The sequence below is a fragment of the Rhinolophus hipposideros genome (genome assembly GCF_964194185.1).
Source record: "Rhinolophus hipposideros genome assembly, chromosome: 25".
Taxonomy (NCBI): domain Eukaryota; kingdom Metazoa; phylum Chordata; class Mammalia; order Chiroptera; family Rhinolophidae; genus Rhinolophus; species Rhinolophus hipposideros.
In genome coordinates, this window is record NC_138071.1 from 21,650,739 (window position 1) to 21,669,453 (window position 18,715).

The 18,715-nt window shown below is 54.2% G+C and overlaps 1 protein-coding gene, 1 long non-coding RNA gene and 1 pseudogene across 4 annotated transcripts; 2 read left to right on the top strand and 1 right to left on the bottom strand.

The window, feature by feature from the left end:
• The first annotated feature begins 1,189 nt into the window (after positions 1-1,189).
• Positions 1,190-14,356, top strand: ADCK2 (aarF domain containing kinase 2). Of its 2 annotated transcripts, XM_081038625.1 has the most exons (8): positions 1,190-3,158; positions 4,464-4,610; positions 7,235-7,363; positions 8,359-8,454; positions 10,002-10,253; positions 11,621-11,749; positions 12,524-12,577; positions 13,933-14,356. In XM_081038625.1, exons 1-8 carry the CDS (start codon positions 2,235-2,237, stop codon positions 14,071-14,073), a joined length of 1,872 nt encoding a protein of 623 aa, XP_080894751.1. In that variant the 5' UTR covers positions 1,190-2,234; the 3' UTR covers positions 14,074-14,356. The 2 variants fall into 2 exon arrangements, with proteins under 2 accessions (XP_080894751.1, XP_080894752.1); XM_081038626.1 differs by lacking the exon at positions 7,235-7,363 and having other exon boundaries at positions 2,020-3,158.
• Positions 5,510-18,697, bottom strand: LOC308493020. Its single transcript, XR_013992596.1, has 4 exons — positions 18,273-18,697; positions 15,624-15,828; positions 7,382-7,436; positions 5,510-7,110 (listed from the first exon to the last, which is right to left on the bottom strand). It is a non-coding gene; the product is annotated as an uncharacterized lncRNA (long non-coding RNA).
• On the top strand, positions 16,503-16,847 carry LOC308493019 (calmodulin-binding transcription activator 1-like; annotated as a pseudogene). Its single transcript has one exon. The product of its transcript is annotated as a calmodulin-binding transcription activator 1-like (transcript).
• Positions 18,698-18,715: the final 18 nt, after the last annotated feature.

The window sequence follows — 18,715 nt, forward strand, 5'->3', positions numbered from 1 at the left end:
GATGACGTCTGTCTTGGGAACGGCAAAGGGGTCTGCAGAATCTTGCGGAAACGGGAAATGGGTTATTGGTTAACAGGGCAGGAGTAGCCAAAGGTCACTCCCCATTCCTGCCTGTATCAGCAGCCCAGGTCCCCAAATTTTCAGGTACTCCTTAGGGCTTCGGAGTTGCAGTCACACTTCCAGCCGCGGGAACCACCTGTGGGCCTCTCTCCCCAGGGCTTCTTCCACTTGCAGGGCCCACAGACCAGGCCTGGGCAGGCTTCCATGGAAGCCTCTTACCCACATGCAGATAAAGGGTTGTATGTAGAGAGGTGGCTGTGCTATCCGGGGAGGGCAGCCTCCTACACCCCCCAGGAGGAGACTAGGACCACTGGGCCTGCTCTGCGCGAGTTGGCTTATTTCCAAGCTCCGTTTCTCTCCGTCCTGCTCTCTAGAGCCACCTGACCTTCCTTTGGTTCTTCAAGGTTAAAACAAACAGCCACCCCCCCCCAAAAAAAAAAAAAAAACAACACCTCACAGCAAACTGTTTCCTATTTCAGGGCTTTATTCTTTGTGTCTGAGCCCCCTCCCCCCATGCCTCCCTTTCTCTCCATAGTAGCCGCATCCTATTGGTTCTCCTGATTGGTTCAGTTTCATGGCTCTCGCCACACGTCGAAATTGCACATCATGTGTTCCCTATATGGTCTCCCTAAGTGGTCAGCCTGTAAGGCCAGGTGTGTTTCAAGTTTCCAGCGCCCAGCACGATAGTAGCTCAATACATATGCCTGAGCCTCTTTGCATATTAGATTCAGCTTAAGAAATACTTACGGGGCTCAGTAAGTATTAGCTGAATCAATGAACAGGGCCTTTAAGGAGCCAGTCCCCAAGGTCCGAACCGGGCGCCCAAGGACAACCTGTCTCCCTCAACCCCCGCCCCAACCCTCCATCCCACGGAACTGAAACCCAGATGTGTTCAGAACCGTCTTGCAATTCACGGCGCATTTCAGCGTTTCCAGGTAGCGTTTCCTCCACACTCTTTGCAAGGAAAGCTACGAAGGTGTCAGCGGAGACACGCATGTGGGGACGCACGAAAGGCGCGTTTGCGTTTTGCGTTAAATTTGTATCGGGGACCCGGGACCAACAGCCAGCTGAGCCTCAGCGGGTGCGGGCGCCGCGTCCGCTTTAAGGGGCGGTCTCCGAGCCGGTGGGCGGGGCGCTCCCGGGAGGCCGGTCCCCGCCCTCCGCGCCGCGTCCCTGCTCCCGCCGCCCGGTCCCCGCCCGCGTCCTTGCTCCCGCCGCCCGGTCCCCGCCCGCGTCCTTGCTCCCGCCGCCCGGTCCCCGCCCTCCGCGCCGCGTCCTTGCTCCCGCCGCCCGGTCCCCGCCCTCCGCGCCGCGTCCCTGCTCCCGCCGCCCGGTCCCCGCCCGCGTCCCTGCTCCCGCCGCCCGGTCCCCGCCCTCCGCGCCGCGTCCCTGCTCCCGCCGCCCGGTCCCCGCCCGCGTCCTTGCTCCCGCCGCCCGGTCCCCGCCCTCCGTAGGGCGCCCCCACCCCGCGCTCGGTGCTCGGATCCCAGGCCCTCCGCACCACCTCTCCGCTCTCGGCGCCCTTCGCCCCGGCCCTCTGCTCCCCTCCCCGCCCTTGGCGCCTCGGCCCCCCCACGCCTCTCTGTGCCGCAGCCCTTGGCAGCACCCACACCCCCTCCGGACGCTACTCCCAACCCCGCTCGGCCCCTGGGCGCTCCCGCCCTCTGCGGGTGCCCGAACGCAGCCGCGATCCCGCGCCGGCCCTGGTGCGCGCGGGGGCCCTGCGGCCGCCGGCTCTGTCTCCCCCAGCCGGGCCACCTCGCGCAGGTCGCGTGCCCGCCCTAGGCCTGACCTCGCGTGTGGCTTGGCCCCTCCGGTTCTCCCAGCGGGTTCAGTTCTGAAAGCCCCCGGGCGTGGGCTCCTAGGGGGCCTCGGGCCTGAGGCCAAGGAGCGAGTGGGGCGCGGAGCTGGGAGGGACGGATGGGCTGGCGCCTCCTGCGGCCGAGGCGGGGTAGGGCTGGTGGCCTGGGGGAGGGGTGCAGCCCTGCAGGGGCAGGACGAGGAGCAGCACCCGGCTTGGACTACACTTGAGCTTCGTGGGAACGGGCGGCTGCCGCACTTTTAAGTAGAATACTCAGCTGTGGTCTTGGACTTATGTCAGCCTTGCCGAAGTGTGAACATAGGTAGGTGCCTTTTGAGTGCAGGTGGCCTAGGCTGTGGACCTCCGGGAGAGGATGGTGACCCCCTGGCGCATTTCTGTCAGGGTCTGCTTGTCGCACCTCAGGGGTTTTGCGCTCAGAAGGAAACTCAGCCTCCTAAGACCCTCTGGATGCCCTCACAATACCAGACTCTGTTGGCTTCTGTTTGGCACTTTGCCCAGACTCATCTCTGTCTATGGGGACATTGGTGAGGGGGCCTCTGAGAACCTGTGTCAGCGAAGGGCCAGCTGGAGTGACCTGGATGAAAATGGGACTCTGGACAGCGTCTCCCAAGAGGGGCGGCTAGGCTGTCTCCTCCTGCACCTCCGGATTTGGCTCCGGGCTGGGGCTCTCTTGGTGAAATTCTTCCCCCTCCTTCTGCTCTACCCCCTCACCTACCTGGCTCCCAGCGTCTCTAGCCTCTGGCTCCACCTGTTTCTGAAAGCCACTGAGACTTCAGGACCAACATACATCAAACTGGGCCAGTGGGCCAGCACCCGGCGAGATCTCTTCTCAGAGGCTTTCTGTGCCCAGTTTTCCAAGCTGCACGTCCAGGTGACCCCGCACCCTTGGACTCACACTGAGCACATCCTGCGGCAGGCATTTGGGGAGGACTGGGGGAGAGTCCTCTGCTTTGAGAAGCAGGAACCTGTGGGTTCAGGCTGCGTGGCCCAAGTGTACAAAGCACGTGCCGATCCTGCCTTCCTGGACAATGTCAGCACCCAGAGACTTGCCAAGGCCTCCAGTCTGCAGCCTTCTTCCGAAGCGGGGGCAGCTGGCAGGCTGAGAGAGCTCTCCAGACACCTGGAGAAGGGGTGGAGGCCTCAAGGAAGCCTTGCTGACCAGGCATTTCTAGAAAGGCTGCTCCTTCCCACAGCTGACCTGGTTGGATCCAACGCAGAGGCTCCAGCACCTGCCCACCTACCTGAACCAGATCACCTCGTTCCTGTGGCAGTGAAAGTAAGTGCTCTAAAATCTCACCAAACCCATGGAGCTGTCCCAGATCAGGAAACCCCCGTGCAAATCACCCCACGTTGCCTTCCATTGCTTTCTATTCGCTTTACCACTATCCGAACGCTTGTGATGTGCAAGCTGTTTTATTCCTTGCTTGAGGGAGTGGTGCTGTGAACCATCTGAGAAAGGAAAATGAAGAGAGTTTGGAGCTCGCTGCCTCTGCGTGTGGAGGGGCCACACTCCAGCTGGCCTGCTCCTCTGGGGTCAGGAGACAGACTAGGCCAGACATGCTGTGGCAAGCCCAGGGTGGCAGTGTTCATTTTCTTTCTTCATTTCCGGTCGCCCCAGCCCGGGCTCCATCATTTCTCATCTCTATACTCTTCCATCCCCATTCAGCATGACCCAGGGAAACTGGCAGACACGGACAGCAGGTACCCTGATGCTCTCTTTACCCCCTCGGAGAAAGCCCTCCCAGCGGTGCCTCACTTCACACCTACTGAATCACACTTTCCAAGGAGGAGCCTGGGGCCTGGCCTTTTATAAATGCTGCAAGTGGTTCTCGTAGTCAGGCACATTTGGGAAACACCAGACCAAAATATCCTGAAAGTGCCTCCCCCCATGGAAGACAAAAGGAGGGGATGCCAGCTGTGTACCAGGAAATGCCAGTAATGTCTGACGCATTCCTGAGTCTTCATTAGATGCCTTTGGGGTAGGCATTTATTTTACTTACATGTATTCACTTATGCCCGACTTTGTTCCTAAAAGGACATGAGGTGGAGGTGTGGGCTGTCATCTCCATGTTGTAAACGATGAAACACGAGGCTGAGAGGTTGAGTAGCCTGCCCAGTTTCATACTGGGAATGAGTTGCAGGACTGAGTTGAAACCAGAATTCTCCCCATCCCGATCCCGCCGCAGGGCATCCCTGCTGCAGTTCTCTGGGGTCTTACTTACCAGGCTGTGACAACCTTATGCGGAATGACCCCATGTGCTCAGGACAAAGCACATTCCCAGCCCCATTCCCTCAGTAGGTGGTTCAGGAGGTCTCGGAGGAGCCCGGGAGCCCACGTGTCACCGAGCACCCCACAGTGACTTTTACACACTCTTTGGGAGTCACTGATCTAACAACGTATTCGGGAAGAAAAGCCAGGAGAAAGGGGGGCTGCAGCGTCCCGGGTGTTGGGACCACTTCCCCTTCGCTCTGATGAGAAGCCAGTCTGGCCTGGCTCTCCTTCCATGGTGGGACCCAGCCCTGGCTGGGTGAGTGTGCCCTCCTGGTCCCTCCTGTGTCTCACTGTCCCTCTTTTTGGCAGGTTTTGCACCCTGGCCTGCTCTCTCAGGTGCAGATGGACCTGCTGCTGATGAAGGTGGGCAGCCAAGTCCTTGCATTTTTGCCAGGAATCAAGTGGCTTAGCTTGCCCGAGATTGTGGAGGAATTTGAGAAGCTCATGGTCCAGCAGGTGAATTCTCCTTCCCTCACTTGTAAATAGCATCTAATACAGTTCTTGCCATCAGCAGCTGTGTAGTAAATGCTGAACGAATGAGTGAATCCCAGTCAGCCCTGGGTAGTACGGTGTGTGAGTCAGGGTTAGTAACACTAGCTGATGTAACAAGGAAACCCAATCTCAGGGGCTTAATGCGACAGCTTATTGCTTATATCCAAGTTCCAACAGGTGAACTGAAGGAGTGAGAGGGAGCTCCACCCCAGAGTTATTCAGGGACCCAGTGTCCTCCCCAGTTTGACACTGCCATCTTCAGATGTGTCATCTCGGGTTAGTGTGGGATGGGGAGAGACCAGGGACGGTTACGTAAGAGAATGTGCGGCCTGGCTTGGAGGTGACGAGCATCACCTCTTCCTGGTCTGCGTAGCTCAGCTTTAATCACACGGGCCCAATGTAACTGCAAGGGTGCTTGGGAAATAAAGTCTTTCTTAGTGTCTGAGGCAAGTGAAAGAATCCTGACGGAACATACAGTTATCTGTGTCACCACCGGTGGTTGAACTCCAGGGTGGTAAGAATAATTAGCGAAGTCACACACTGTGCCTCTGTTTGGCTTTGTTTCCAGGGCTTTTAAGTACCCAAGGACCTCCTCCCTGTCCAGGACCCTGGGGACACTTGTTTAAGTAGCCAGACTTGGTGAACACACTTAGGGGGCCGTCAGGGCTCCAAGGAGGCACCCATCCTGGCTCCCCACTGCAGAAATTGGCAGTCTTTCAGAAGCAGTGTGCCACGCCTTCACTCACATCCTCGGACATAAGGTTTTAAGTCCCAGCGATGTGTTTACTGGTTAGAAAGCTTTGCTTTATGCTATGGAGCAATGTAGCTTTGATAAAAGAAAATTGAAACAGAGAAAATAGCTTCTATTCCAATAACCCTCTCTGTATTCATTATTCTCAGTTAGTTCTGCCACCCATCTGAGCTGCAGTCCCCACTTTAGAAGTCTGAGCGACATCTTGGGGTCCCATCACATTAAACTCAAATCTCTGTATCTCCCCGCATGTTGCCTCAAACATCAGCTCTTCCTACTCACTGCATCTCGCAGTACTCCTGTCTCCTTCCCAGAGCGTGGATGTAAATGTGGGAGACTGGTAAAAGCTGAACGAAGCACACAAGAGGAACAGACAGTAGGCAGGGGGTGCTGACCTGTAAACACTGCAGTCCAGTGTGGTCAGCGTTACAGGCGTCTACAGGTGCCGCTGGGTTCAGCTGGGGCCCGAGAGAGGACGTGGTCATTCCATCCTGAGGCTCAAGGCTCCCTAGGCTTGAGTTGGGTCTTGAAAGGTGAGTGGTATTTACAGTCGGGTCAAATGGGGGAAGAACATTCCAATCAGAGGGAATGAGGAAGGCAAAGGAGAGTAGGTCAAGCAGGCTGGATGTTCAGAACCATTCAGACCGAGTGAAGTTAGAGTTTGGGGTGGTAGAGGAAGTGGGAGGCACAAGAGGTAGACGTGAAGAAAGAAGCAAGGGCCAAACCATGGCCCACCTTGGATGTCATCCCAGAGAAGTCAGACTTCATCTGCAGGTAGCACGGGACAGCAGAAGATGGACTGGAAAGGGACGATGGGGGGTCAGGGAGTCCCACTCAGACGCTTCTGTTAGGGGTCAGGTGACTGGCTGCGACTCACCTTGGGAGAAGCAGTGAGAGGGAGAAGGGCAATAGATGTGAGTGGTTAGGGCTGCGGAGCGGATGGCACTGAGCACGGATGGCTGTGGAGGGTAAGAGGGAAGGAGTAATCTGCAGACTCTCAAGTGACGGGGTCGTGGGGTGTGTGCGGATGTGTGCAAGTGCTGGTGAGACATCAAGTTCAAGGGTCTGGGCTTCCCCAGGGCAACATCCAGACGTTCTGGAATGTAAATCTGGGGACTGGCAGAGGGGGTCTGTCATCGGGAGGTGCTAGCTGAGGACACGGAGGGCTGGAGAGGGAGAGCAAACGCTGGGGAAGGTCAGGAGCTGGAGAGCACCAGCATTTGTGGGGTACATTCAGGAGGAATGGCCAGGAGACCAGACCCAGACAGAGCAGTTGAGAGGCCGGGCGAGAAACAGGAGAGTCAAGAGCAGGTGCCAAGGGAAGGGGGTTCAGGAAGACACCAGTACCGGGGACCCAGAGAGTTAGTGGGGTAACAACGGACAGGGCCTTTGAGTCTAGCAAGCGAGAGGCTTGGTGAGTTGGGGGACAGCAGTGTCAGTGTAGTGGGGTGGAGGGGAGAGCGGCCCTGCGATGGAAGCAGGCCTTAGTGGAGGGAAGGGCTGGAGGGCAGGCCAGTGAGGGCAGTGGGCCCAGATTGGCCCGAAGCTAAACCCCTGGGAGATGGGGCAAGGGGCCGTGTGACCGGGCTGAGCAGGGAAGGAAGAGCGGGAGGCGGCGAGGCCCAAGTGCTGCTAAGGTGTCACAAGGAGGCTCAGGACTTGGGGGGGGAGGGCTCTGGTCTCAGAACGCCTCCTCCTGTGTCTTCTGAGAGGCTGCAGGGAGAAGCAGGAGGGGAAGGCAGGGGACCCTCGTGACTTGCTAGCTCTTTGGCAGTTCAGGTGTTGCTATCCCTGTGCCCCGACTGCCCCCTCATCTTTTCCCTCCGTTTCCCTGTAGATCGACCTGCGCTATGAAGCCCGGAATCTAGAACACTTCCAGTGCAACTTCCTGAACATGAATTCTGTCAAATTCCCCACCCCTCTGCATCCCTTTGTCACCAGGGATGTTTTGGTGGAAACATATGAAGTAAGAGCCAGAACTTACCTGGCTGTGCATTCACTCACATCGGGTCGTCTCTGCTTCACATGACGGCTTTAGTCTGAAACGACAAAAGCCGAGAGAGCACGTGATTACGTGCGAGAGGAGTTTGGCTATGACGTGAGGGTGGGCAGTAGCACAGTGAGCTGGCCGAGAGCCTGGCTGTGGCCTCAGACTTTCTGGATTTGAGCATCTGCTCTGCCATTTCATTTGCTGGGTGACTTCAGTTTCCTTGTGTATGACAGGGGGGCCACCATTCCCGCCTCATAGGGTTGTCCCAGGAATCAGTGACACATTGAATGCCAAGTGCCCTCAGGAGTTTGCACAGAGAAAGTGCCCAAGGAGTGTTTGTGTCACGTGATGGGCCGTAGCTGTCTCCTGGTCCCGCCTCCTTTGTAAACATGGTAATGAGATCCAGGGAAGTGACACCGTGTCCTAAATGTACTAGCTGCGTGATCTTGAGCAAGTTACACTCTTGGGGCTTCGGTTCTTTTATTTGTTAATTAGGGATAGATAATAAGATCTATCTCAACGGGCTGCTCTGACAAACAACTAACCTACATGAAATGTTTCTTCACTAGCTCCCCTTTCTTCTCTCTTCCTTTTTTTTCCTTTTTCTGGTTTCCTGCTTAAGGTCGCAGAGCTCACTCGTCCCTATTGGCTGATTCTTGACCAGAAACTAGCTCTCCAGGGTCTGCTTCTGCCTCTCCCCACGACATTACAACAGCATCCTTACCTGTGGGTGGCAGAGCCAACGGGTTTCCTCTCTAACAAACCCATGGGACTTGTTTTCCTTTGAGAAGTGTTATGGAAGGGAAATGTAAATAGGTTAAAAGCAACTTGCGGGTGACAGACTCTTAGGGGCTCTAAGAAAGGAACAACTCTGGGTTACTTCCGATCGATGGGAAAGCAACACAGCTGTGTGCCGTGGGGCGAGGAGCTGGGCTTCCGGTGTAAAGCTCTTCCTCCCTCATCTTCCCTAGGAGAGCGTGCCCGTGTCCAGTTACCAGCAGGCGGGGATTCCCACTGACTTGAAGAGGAAGATTGCGCGCCTGGGGATCAACATGCTGCTGAAGATGGTGAGCCGGTGGGCTGGGAGGGAGTGTGCAGGCGCAGCACGTGGCCGAGGCCAGTGGGGAGAGGGTGGGGCCACTGCTTGGCTACTGTGGGCAGAGGGCAAGCCAAGGCCGAAGTCCGCTCTAGAAACAGCTGAGCCTACTCAGATGCCCGTTCATTCTGCAGCTTTCTGTTAGCTCTTCCTCTGGCTTGCACTCTGTCACCCTGCAAGTGCTGTGGGAAGGCTGGGGCACAAGACCCAGGCCCTGCCCAGGTGGCTACAGTTAGGACAGACAGCTGAAGACGTCGTATGTTAAATGCTACTGCATTCACTCATTCAGGTATTTATTGAGCATTTGCTATGTGCCAGGCAGCACTGGATTTAGAGTAGTGAGCAAAACAGCCATGATTACACTGTTCATGGAAGTACCGTTTAGTGGGAAGACAGTCCTTGAAAAAGTAAGTGATACATGGGGTAAGCACAGGCCCCAAAGGGTCGTTTACGAGAGGCCTGTCCTGGCCCAGGCATTTATTCAGGAAGTGGCTCCATCAGCTAGAATGTAAAGGAAGTCTAGTGTCACCGATGAGAGGATGGCCTGACAATGATTAAATGAGTTGACATTTGTAAAAGCACATAGTGAGCCCTAAGCAATGTCAGTTATTGTCATCGTTGGAAGTGACAGTAGTGACCCAGCCTTGTTAGCAGCTCACATGCAGGAGCAAAGAAAGGAGATGCTGAGGTCGCCTGGGGTCTGATGACCTGGGTCTGTAGCCTGCATCCAGGAGGAGTCCTCTGAGAGCTGCTCCAGAAGCAGCTGCTCTGCACCACAGCACCCAGCACCCCTGCACCTCTCACCTCTGCACCTCTCACTCCTGCATCTCTCACCACTGCACCTCAGCACTGGGTCTCCTCCTTGCCCTTGTAGAAGGATTGCTGGTGGTTTCTCTGACCACTGAGATGATCTTTCAAGGGAGGCAGATCTCTGTTCCACAAAGTCACACCTGACTTCCTGTCTGTCAGAGTCCCTGGGGCTTTCATTCCTGCTTAGCAGGTTCCAAGCCATTTCTGCCTGCCTACCCGATTGTGTGTGGAAGTACGCAGTTGTCAGTACCATTGTTAGACGTCACTCTATGGACAGGGGAAATCTGATTTATGAAATATTTTGAAGGAAAGGAAGTTCCATAATAATAACAACAGAGAGGTTTGGGGAAAATCTTTAAAGAATGAGTAGGTAGTTATTTTTAATTTGAGTATTAATTGCTCAAATCAGAGTAAAAATAAGTATTTTGAAATGCAGTATGGTCTTTGATTTTTCATGTTCCCTATAATCTTTTTTAATGCTTTTGACTTTGAGAATAACTTTTCTCTTGAAACCATCAACCTGGCCTGTTCCTGTACAAATTCTGGGTTGATGACATCAAACAAGGAAGCCTTATAAACTGCACACCTCTCTGCCATTGTAATTGATCACTGGAAACATACTGTCACGTGGAAGCATCTTCCGCATGTGGCTGGGTGGTGGGGATGGTGAGGGCTCACTCAGCCTCGAAAGCGCTGATCTCTTCCCAGATATTTGTGGACAACTTCGTCCATGCGGACCTTCACCCTGGGAACATCCTGGTCCAGGGTGCGGACGGTTTGTCCGTGAGCCCAGAGGCGCGGCTGCAGCACGTGGACATCGGTGACACGCTGGTGGTGGCCGTGACACCTGCCCAGTGCCCTCTGTGCCTGGTGCTCCTGGATGCTGGCATCGTGGCCACACTGCAGGCTGCTGACCTGAGAAACTTCCGGGCAGTCTTCACGGCCGTGGCGATGGGGCAGGTGAGACCCGCTGGGCCCTCAGGAGTTGGGCCAAAACTTTTATTTTAGGCTCTTGGGAACGTCAGGGCTCCTTGGCCTTTGTCATTCTGGTAAGTGCCTATGTTTGCTGGGGCGCTCCTGATGGGACGTCAGGGGTCTTCAGTCAGGATGTGCTCGTGCCCACGGCTGAGGCCAGCTTCAAGCAGCTCATGCTTTGGGATGGGAAGAAATGCCTCCTTCCCAAACGCCGTCATGTGGTGCTGGTAGTTTGTGTGGTGGTTTTTCTTCCTTCAGCGAGCGTACAGGGGGCAGTAGGACGGCTAGCTTCCTGACGGCCAGTGCCATCTGCTGTGATGTGGGGCGTCGGTGCCAAGTGGCAGCACAGAGAACTTCCCCTCAAGTGCGGGCAGACACGCTGGAACCTCTGGTGTGGGGGAGCATGGGTAGACTCTAACCCCCCACCCCGTGGTTCTGAGGGGCTCCAGAATTATTATTTAGAGAAAGGGGTTCAGCAAGGCCTCTGCAGAGTCAACATAGTACTACATCAAAGTGACAATGAAGAAACTCTCTGGGTGGCTGGTACAAAATTCTCCAGCAAGAAAGACCCTGGGTAGAGTGAGCTGTTTAAAAACAAAGATGGGCAAAATTCAGGGAGTCTCTACTTAGTTTCCGAGGGGGCAAAGGCTTGAGCCTGAGCCGGTTTAAAAGTGTCCCCTGGGCCCAGGTTAAACACTGGGCGCAGTGGTGGGTGGGTGGGGGGCCTTCCCGGGCACAGGTTTGGGTGAAGGAGGAAGGTCATAGCTCAAGGAGGGAGAGCTTGACTCCCGGGGCAGTGCTGCGGATGCGGAAATGCATTAGCAGTGCCCGCCAGGGCAGGCAGGTATTCAGGGGGTCCATGGAGGCTTTGGTCAGACGGTGTCCTGGGCAGAGGTGGAGAGAAGGCTGGAACACAGAGGCTGGGTCAGCTGTGAGGAGGGGATTCTGCTGGGGCAGGAAGAGAGCCCACGAGGACAGTGGCTGGTCCAACCTGGTGGCAGGTCCTGGTGGCTTTGGGCCAGGCTGGTTGGTCAGCAGTGCTGCAGGGCGCATGTGCAGCAGGACACTGGCTTTGGGGCTGTGCCCCGTGTGGCTCTGGAGGGCAAAGGAGACAGCACACCGCTTTGCCCTGACTATGCGAAGCCCAGGGAAGATCCCACTGACCAAGATAGACTTCGAAAGACTGGTCGGTTACCAGGTCTTCTGGAGGGGCAAAATTAGACAGGATTGGTGGCCAAAAGCAGGATGGTAGAAGAATTAGGTGGCAGCAAGTCGGACAAGAAGTTTGGGCAGAGCATCTAGTTTTGTGCCCTCCTGACTCTACCAAGTGTCTTGTCTTTTGCATTTTCCAGGGCCAAAGAGTGGCTGAGCTCATCCTGCATCACGCTCGGGCCAGCGAGTGCAAGGATGTGGAGGGATTCAAGGCTGAGATGGCCACACTTGTGACCCAGGCCAGGAAGAACACAATCACCCTGGAAAAGGTGAGCAGGGGCAGGGCCTGCATACTTTCCTTGCCCTTGGACAAAGCAAATCCTAGGTTGAAGGGACACCTCTTTATGGGGAGACGTCTCGAGGGGGTGTGAGTTTTACGGCAGATGAACAAACCTTTCCTCTGCCCACATCCTCCAGGTACAAGGAGGCCCTCTGAAATCCCTGGCTCTCAAGAGTGCTTCTGGGGTGGCTGCCGCGACAGTGACATTTTATAGTGCCCCACCCCTCCCTGTCCGGGGTGTAGCTGCTCTGTGGCTTCATCTGTATCTGGAGAGAGGGCCGACTAAGGTCCCTGCGCAGCCAAAGGACAGACCAATGTTCACATCCTTTTAGATCTGAACCAGAGCCCACTTTGTATCTTACATACAGTGCTAACAAACCTGACTGTTTTCTCCCCAAGTTCATGGTCTGCTCTAGCAAGGAGTGACCCATTGGCAGTGAGGAGCAGCTGGCACCCTGGCACTGCCAGTCTTTCTTATTCAGATGTGGTTTTTATGTGTGCTGGCAGTAGACACACACAGGGTAGCTGGGCCTCCAGGCCTGTCCCTTGGATGGGGTCTCTGAACTCATTTGAGATGGGAGTTGGGCTCGTGCGTGTGCACTCCTTCTGGAGTTTGTCAGACAGTCCCTTTCCGCTCACGTGTGTGCACGCGCACAGGGGTGTGTGGTGGGACGGGGGGCGGGGGTGGTCAGGGCCCTGGAAGGAGAGAAGCCGCTCCTGGGGGCTCTGTACTCTCCGCAGTCAGCTTTATTCTCTTTTCCAGCTTCAAGTGTCCAGCCTTCTCTCGAATGTCTTTAAGTTACTGATGACTCACAAGGTGAGGCCCTCTGGTCAGGCTGGAGGGGAGGCCTCTGGGGAGGCTGGCCGGCGGCCACAGGGTGGTGAGAGGTACCTCTCTTATGTGAGACCTTGTTTTTCAAAACATCTTTCATACGGAGGCCTCTGCATGAAGAGAGCTGTTCCTGTGTCCTGACTCGGTGTAGCAGCTCTCCTGGGTACACTGTTAGTCTGTGTATCTGTCAGTCTATGCCATCCAAGTACCTGTGATACTTAGCTGTAGAAAAATAGATTTACAAATGTAAAAACAGGCTTTCGTGCCTTTTCCTTCCTCTCTTCACATTAAGGACCCTTGGTATTAACGTAAATCATACTTCCACAGCTCTTTCCTGTGTGGTGCAAAGTCCTGGGGTTGGGGGCGGCCAAGAGTGGGGGGGTGGCCTCTGGTCCTGGTGCATTCAACACACCTCAAGATAAGAATGAAAGCATTCTCAATAGTGTGGAAGCTTCAGGTCCCCCACCCTGAACTGCGCCTGTGTGGCTCAGGGTCCCCTGTGTATCCTCTCATGTCCTGGCTGGAAGTACCCAAGCCAAAACGTGAGCATGGTGCTTTCTCCTCCTGAGCCTGTCTGACCCCCTGGACAACGTCTCAGGTCTTAACTGGGACAGATGCCCTTTACTTTTACCGAAGATTATTTCCCCATGAGTCAACCTTCCATTTCCTGATCTTCTGTCCACTTGAAAAACAGATTCTTGTTCTTCTAGGTTTCAATCCTGACTCTATTCTTCCTCACCCAGTGGTCTTGAGCAAGGCACTTAGTCGCCCTGAGCTGTAGCTTCTTTATCTATAGAATGGGGATAATGACAGTAATTTTGAGCATTAATTGATGTGAAGTGCTATTACTATTCACCTGGCTCGACGGGGAGAGGCTCTGCTCTGTTGGAGCCGAGCTTATATATAGGTGCTGAGAAAGGCTACTGTACATTTTGAAGAATGACCCTTATTTAGATTTCTAGTTTCTGGTATATCTGGAATATTAATTTTATTATTTTTAAGTCATTCATATACATATACACATATCTCTACGCTGTATATGAACACGCGTGTGTACACACACACATGCACGCACGTGCGCACATACACACACACACACACACACTCCTAGAGAAGTACATACCGCAGCCCCCAGGTTTTTCCTTAGTGACCCTAGTACGTGGGAAGCGGGGTCAGTAGATGAGGTGGTGGGGAAATGATGGAGTAGGGAAAAGGATGTGCGGTGGATGGTAAAAGTCACATGGGCAGGTATAAGAGGCCACGAGCAGACAGTGACAGGGTTACCTAGACCCCTCTCTGTATCAGTGGGCTTTGGAAAGAACCCTGTTTTCCTGTTTCAGGTAAAGCTTGAAAGCAACTTTGCCTCAATTGTGTTCGCCATCATGGTGCTGGAGGGGCTTGGCCGCTCACTGGATCCCAAACTGGACGTCCTGGAGGCAGCAAAGCCTTTCCTTCTGAAAGGACTGGCGTCCCCGCCCTGACTGTGCAGGGGCGTGCAGTGGGCCTTCGTTCAGAACGGAAGGCCACTCCTGACACCTCTCCTGTGGCAGCCTGAACATTTTCAAATTGGGCTGTGTGGAGGGCATACCGTCGCTTTTCACTCTGATTTGATTTTAGGCGTCTTTTTAACAGCTTTGGGTTATTTGGGGAAGTCAAGGGAGGGAAAGGTCCTATCCATTCAGTTGTAGAAGCTGGTGGGAGATTCTATTTCAGGGAAAATGTTCTGTGGAGGAGGATGAATAAACGTAATTATTTTGTTTTCTTGTTTTTCTCTCTTCTTAATCCTCTGTTCTCCCTGATCAGGTGGGTCCTCCTAGACTCTGATAATTAGGTTAGAAAATGTCACAGATCCTGTCGTCCGATGGCTTCCAATTCTTTTTAATGCACCCTTACTGGTAAGAAGTTGAATATATTTATGAACACATACATGTGTGATTTATTTATAAATTTTATGCAGGTGATACCACCACTAGCAAATCTCTTGGAGGCACAATATACACTTAGGGCAAATTTCACTATACTTCAAATTATCGTTTTATAATTTTTAAAATTTTTTGCTGACTTCTTGTGAAATTTTATTACGAGGTGAAAAAGAAAAGCAATGATTAATGTGGCTGACATACGAGGGAGAGGAGCAGAATCAACTCTGTTCTCTCCTTAAAGCTCTGCTGTGCTCGCATGTTAGTGTTCAGACTGAGGCTTCTCTGAGCACTGTTCAGGCCTTGTCCATTCGTCCAGGGCTAATCTGGGTTAATGTTAATATAGAAATAATAGAAGCAGTACAGCCTCTTCACCAGGGCTTGACATCTGCAGTGGCAGTGACGCTCCAGCAGTGCATTAAGGGGAGGTGGTCACTGCCTGCCCCTCCGGCTGGGCCAGGACTGTTCTCTGAAGGCTGGCCTGACATGTGTGGCCCACGTGGACTAAGGATCCCAGGGTTAGCTTGTAGAGTGCACATTAGTAAAGCTTAATTTCTTGTTTTTCTAAATAAAAGTAATATTTTCTCCTGCACCCCAGTGGATGTTCTTGCTTGTTTTTGAGTCCACTGCTTCAGATAGTGAGTGCAAAGTCAAGCCTTCCTGCTCTCTGAAAGCCCCGCTCTGGCCACAGAACCAGATTCTTCCACTCTTTCCTTCTGAAGGGTAAAGTCCCATTTAGGGAGCAAATAAGGTTTAATTGGACAGAGGCACCTTTGGTGCAGTTCTTTTCAGAGGGAAGGAGATGTTATTTTTATACTTCCCATGTCTGGAGGAGAGGGCATTCTAATCAGGCAGTGGCTCCGGGGGAGGGGGGGCGAGAGGTGCTGTTCAGCTCCCTCCTCATGGGCACGCCCACCAGACACACAGCCCCCAGTGCCACATGCATGTCCACTTACACTGTGGGGCAAGCGAGGGGCACAAACAGAGCAGGCGCCTCCTTGAGCCTACACTGTCACCACCAGTGCATTTAATCAAGTCATCTGTGGTATGTGTTACCTATCACTGCGTACAAACCACCCCCAAATGTACTGGCTTAGAACGACATTTATTACCTCAGTGTCTGCAGGTCAGAAATCTGGGTGCAGCTCAGCCAGCTCTTCTGCTCAGGGTCTCGCACAGGCTGCAGGCCCCACTGGGTGGGTCTATGCCAGGCTCACTCGTGTGGCAGTGGGCACAGTTTGGTTCCTCGTGGGCTGTTGGACCGAGAGCCTCAGCTCCTCAGGAGCAGTTATAGCAGCAACAGAAAACGAACACAGGCTGTATCGACAAGAAGAGAAATGGTTAACAGATGTGCTTTAACGTAGGTGATTCGCTCAATTTTAAAACAAGCATCTCACAAAATGCTACATTTGATTTATAAAGTCATTTTCTTAAGGAGAAAAGGCTACTTTCTTGGGTATAAGTGGAGAAAGTGGCCGCAAGGTCTTTCCCCTGAAGAGAGATCACAGCTCGATCCCCTCTAAAGTAGAAAATACAGGTTCAATTCTGTGTTATTAAAACCACTGAAAGGATGAGTTCCTTTCTTCTTTCCAAGACTCACAAGGAAAGCGAGATTAAGCAAGCCTTTTAGAGTAGGAAATTAAATAAACATGAAATCTTGTGAAAAATTTTTTCCGCTTATCCTCGTGCTTTGTTTTCCATTTCCAGGTATAAAATAGGTTCTTGATTTGGGGTTAGATGCTCTATGCTAGGTGATTTAGAATTTGTCCTCACAATTTGTCAAAATTTGGTAATGTGGTTTGCATTCAGAAGGTGCGAGCTCAGTGCCGGTGCTTGGCATTCTCTCCCTCACCTTCTAAAATGCAGACATTCAAATAAGGTGCTCATCTGAGAACCAAAAAGAGGGTAGTTTATAATAGTTTATTGAGGGCTGGGCCGGCGGCGGTGGTATGAGGGGCACGCTCCAGGTCCCGGTTGCGAGGAGGAGGAGGATGTGGCCCGTGGAGGGGAAAAGGCTGCGGAAAACAAGCCGGAAGAGCCTTTCCCAAAGTACTCTGGCTAACTAGCACCTACTGTGTTCTCAACATAGTGCCACCTCTAGAGGATGATCATGGGAACAGCAATAGCAGTCATGTAAAAATCTTTTGACCGAAAAAGATGCTTGAATGTCTGCCGAAATGTTCAAGTTTACCCAAAGGCACCGCTGGAACCCTAATGAGAGATCATGATGCAGCCCTCCTTTTGGATTTCTGTTTAATAACGTGTGACCCTTCACCTTTGATCCCCTGACCTGCATTACCTTGGTAACCAATTCATTTTTAAATTTTGGTGTACAAGCTGTTCCATTTCATCTCTCAAAGTGTAACACGCTCATTTCCGCAAATAGAGATAGCCCTTTGAGCGATAAATTTGCAAAACACTGTCTTCATTTTCTGCATTAAAATTCATTTCAGTTTTTAACATAAAGTGTAATCTGTGTTTTCATCCTTAAAAAAAAGTTTGTTGACTGGGACCATAAACTTTTTATGGTGAAAAAATCAGAATGTGTGATGCAAAACATTGAAACTAAGGACCCCACGAATGGTCTATACATCAATCATACTTTCAATACAAGCAAGCATGGGAGTTAAAACTTTTTTTGCGGGCAGCCAGATGGCTCAGTTGGTTAGAGCTTGAGCTCTCAACAACAAGGTTGTAAGGTTGCTGGTTCCACCCATGCGTGGGATGGTGGGCTGGGCCCCCTGCAACTAAGGATTGAAAATGGCAACTGGACTTGGAGCTGGCCAGGTACTATCCTGAATGACTCAAATTCAGATGTGGGCCACTGAAGTTCAGAGAAATGAATGACGTGCCCAAATTCACAGAGCCAATAACGGACAGAGCGGAGGTCTGAATTCCAGACACATCTTCAGCCTCCGAGTGCAGTGCTCCCTTTTGTCGAAGCTGGGCTTTCTGTGTGCGGCTTCAGGACGATACATTGCTCTTGCTGGGAGCAAGGCAGCGTGTGGCTTGGGCAGCGAACTCCTCGGGGGGCACGGCAAGCCCTGTCCTCCCGATTCGCGGACTCCCTGCCTTATCACAAAGGGGGAGCGGTGAATGGGAGCTCAGACACCGCCACACTGCTGCGTAGCCACGGGACAGGGAACGCCAACTTTCATCTAGAAAAGAGTGGGCTCTTCCCTCTGACTTACAGACACAGAGGTTGTGGGGCGGGAGGCCGGGGAGTCCCCAGGCAGAGGACTGCGCACCGGGCGGCTCGGTCAGCAGCCTTACAGCTGCCGAACTGCAGGGAGACAGGTTTCCCGTCACCGCGCACCAGGGTCCGTATTTCGGCTCAGAACTCACATCCAGATGTTCTCAAACCCCTAAGTTCACGTCTCCATTTCCCTCCATAAACGCCCCGTTTTAATGCACGTCACTGAACGTGGAGTCGTCGGGGCTTAGCAAGTGGCCGTTTCGAATGGGAACCGCCGAGGCGTGACGCGGGCAGGCTCAGTTTTCGGATTTAACCAAACCTAGAGGCGCTCCGGAAACTGCGGCCCAGAGTGGGCGTCCCCGGGAACTGGGGGCGGGGCGTCCGGCGCAGCGCGGGGAGGCGGAGCCGCGGGGAGGCGGAGCCGCGGGGAGGCGGAGCCGCGGGGAGGCGGAGCCGCGGGGAGGCGGAGCCGCGGGGAGGCGGAGCCGCGGGGAGGCGGAGCCGCGAGCCCGGCCGGCTGGGGTGCAGGGCGCTCGGGGGCCCCCGGGCCGCATTCGGGGCTTACCCGGCATCTCCGCGGCCGGACCCTCTGTGCCTCACACCGCCCGTCCACGCGCTGATCTGGGGGAGCCACCGGCCGCCGTCGGCGACGCCCGTGGGCAGGACGGCGACAAGGCCAGGCAGACGGACGGACCCCCAGCAGGACTTGGAAGGAGCCGCGGCGGGGAGGACCCCGGGCTCCCACGGGCTGTGGCAGCTCGGTTAACTCGGGCGGAGCAGGCAGAGCGACGGGTCCCGGCGGGCACACGCCGCGTGGGCCGGCACAGGCGGGCGGAGCCAGGTCGGACTCCAGGCGCAGAGTTTCCGGCCCACGCGTTCCGAAAACGCGCTGCGAACGCGGGGCGCTGCGGCCGCGCCCCCAAGGGGCCGCCGCCTCCCTCCCCGAGGCCGGGTCGCCCTTCCCCAGGGCCACGCGCGCGGCTCCGCCCCGCCGAGCCCGTCAGCGCC

Bases quoted from the DNA above. Each gene is read 5' to 3' on its own strand.
- ADCK2 (XM_081038625.1), top strand. From the start codon at position 2,235: ATGGTGACCCCCTGGCGCATTTCTGTCAGGGTCTGCTTGTCGCACCTC. The intron at 4,611-7,234 runs GTGAATTCTCCT...GTTTCCCTGTAG, and splicing joins AGAAGCTCATGGTCCAGCAG to ATCGACCTGCGCTATGAAGC. The intron at 8,455-10,001 runs GTGAGCCGGTGG...ATCTCTTCCCAG, and splicing joins TCAACATGCTGCTGAAGATG to ATATTTGTGGACAACTTCGT.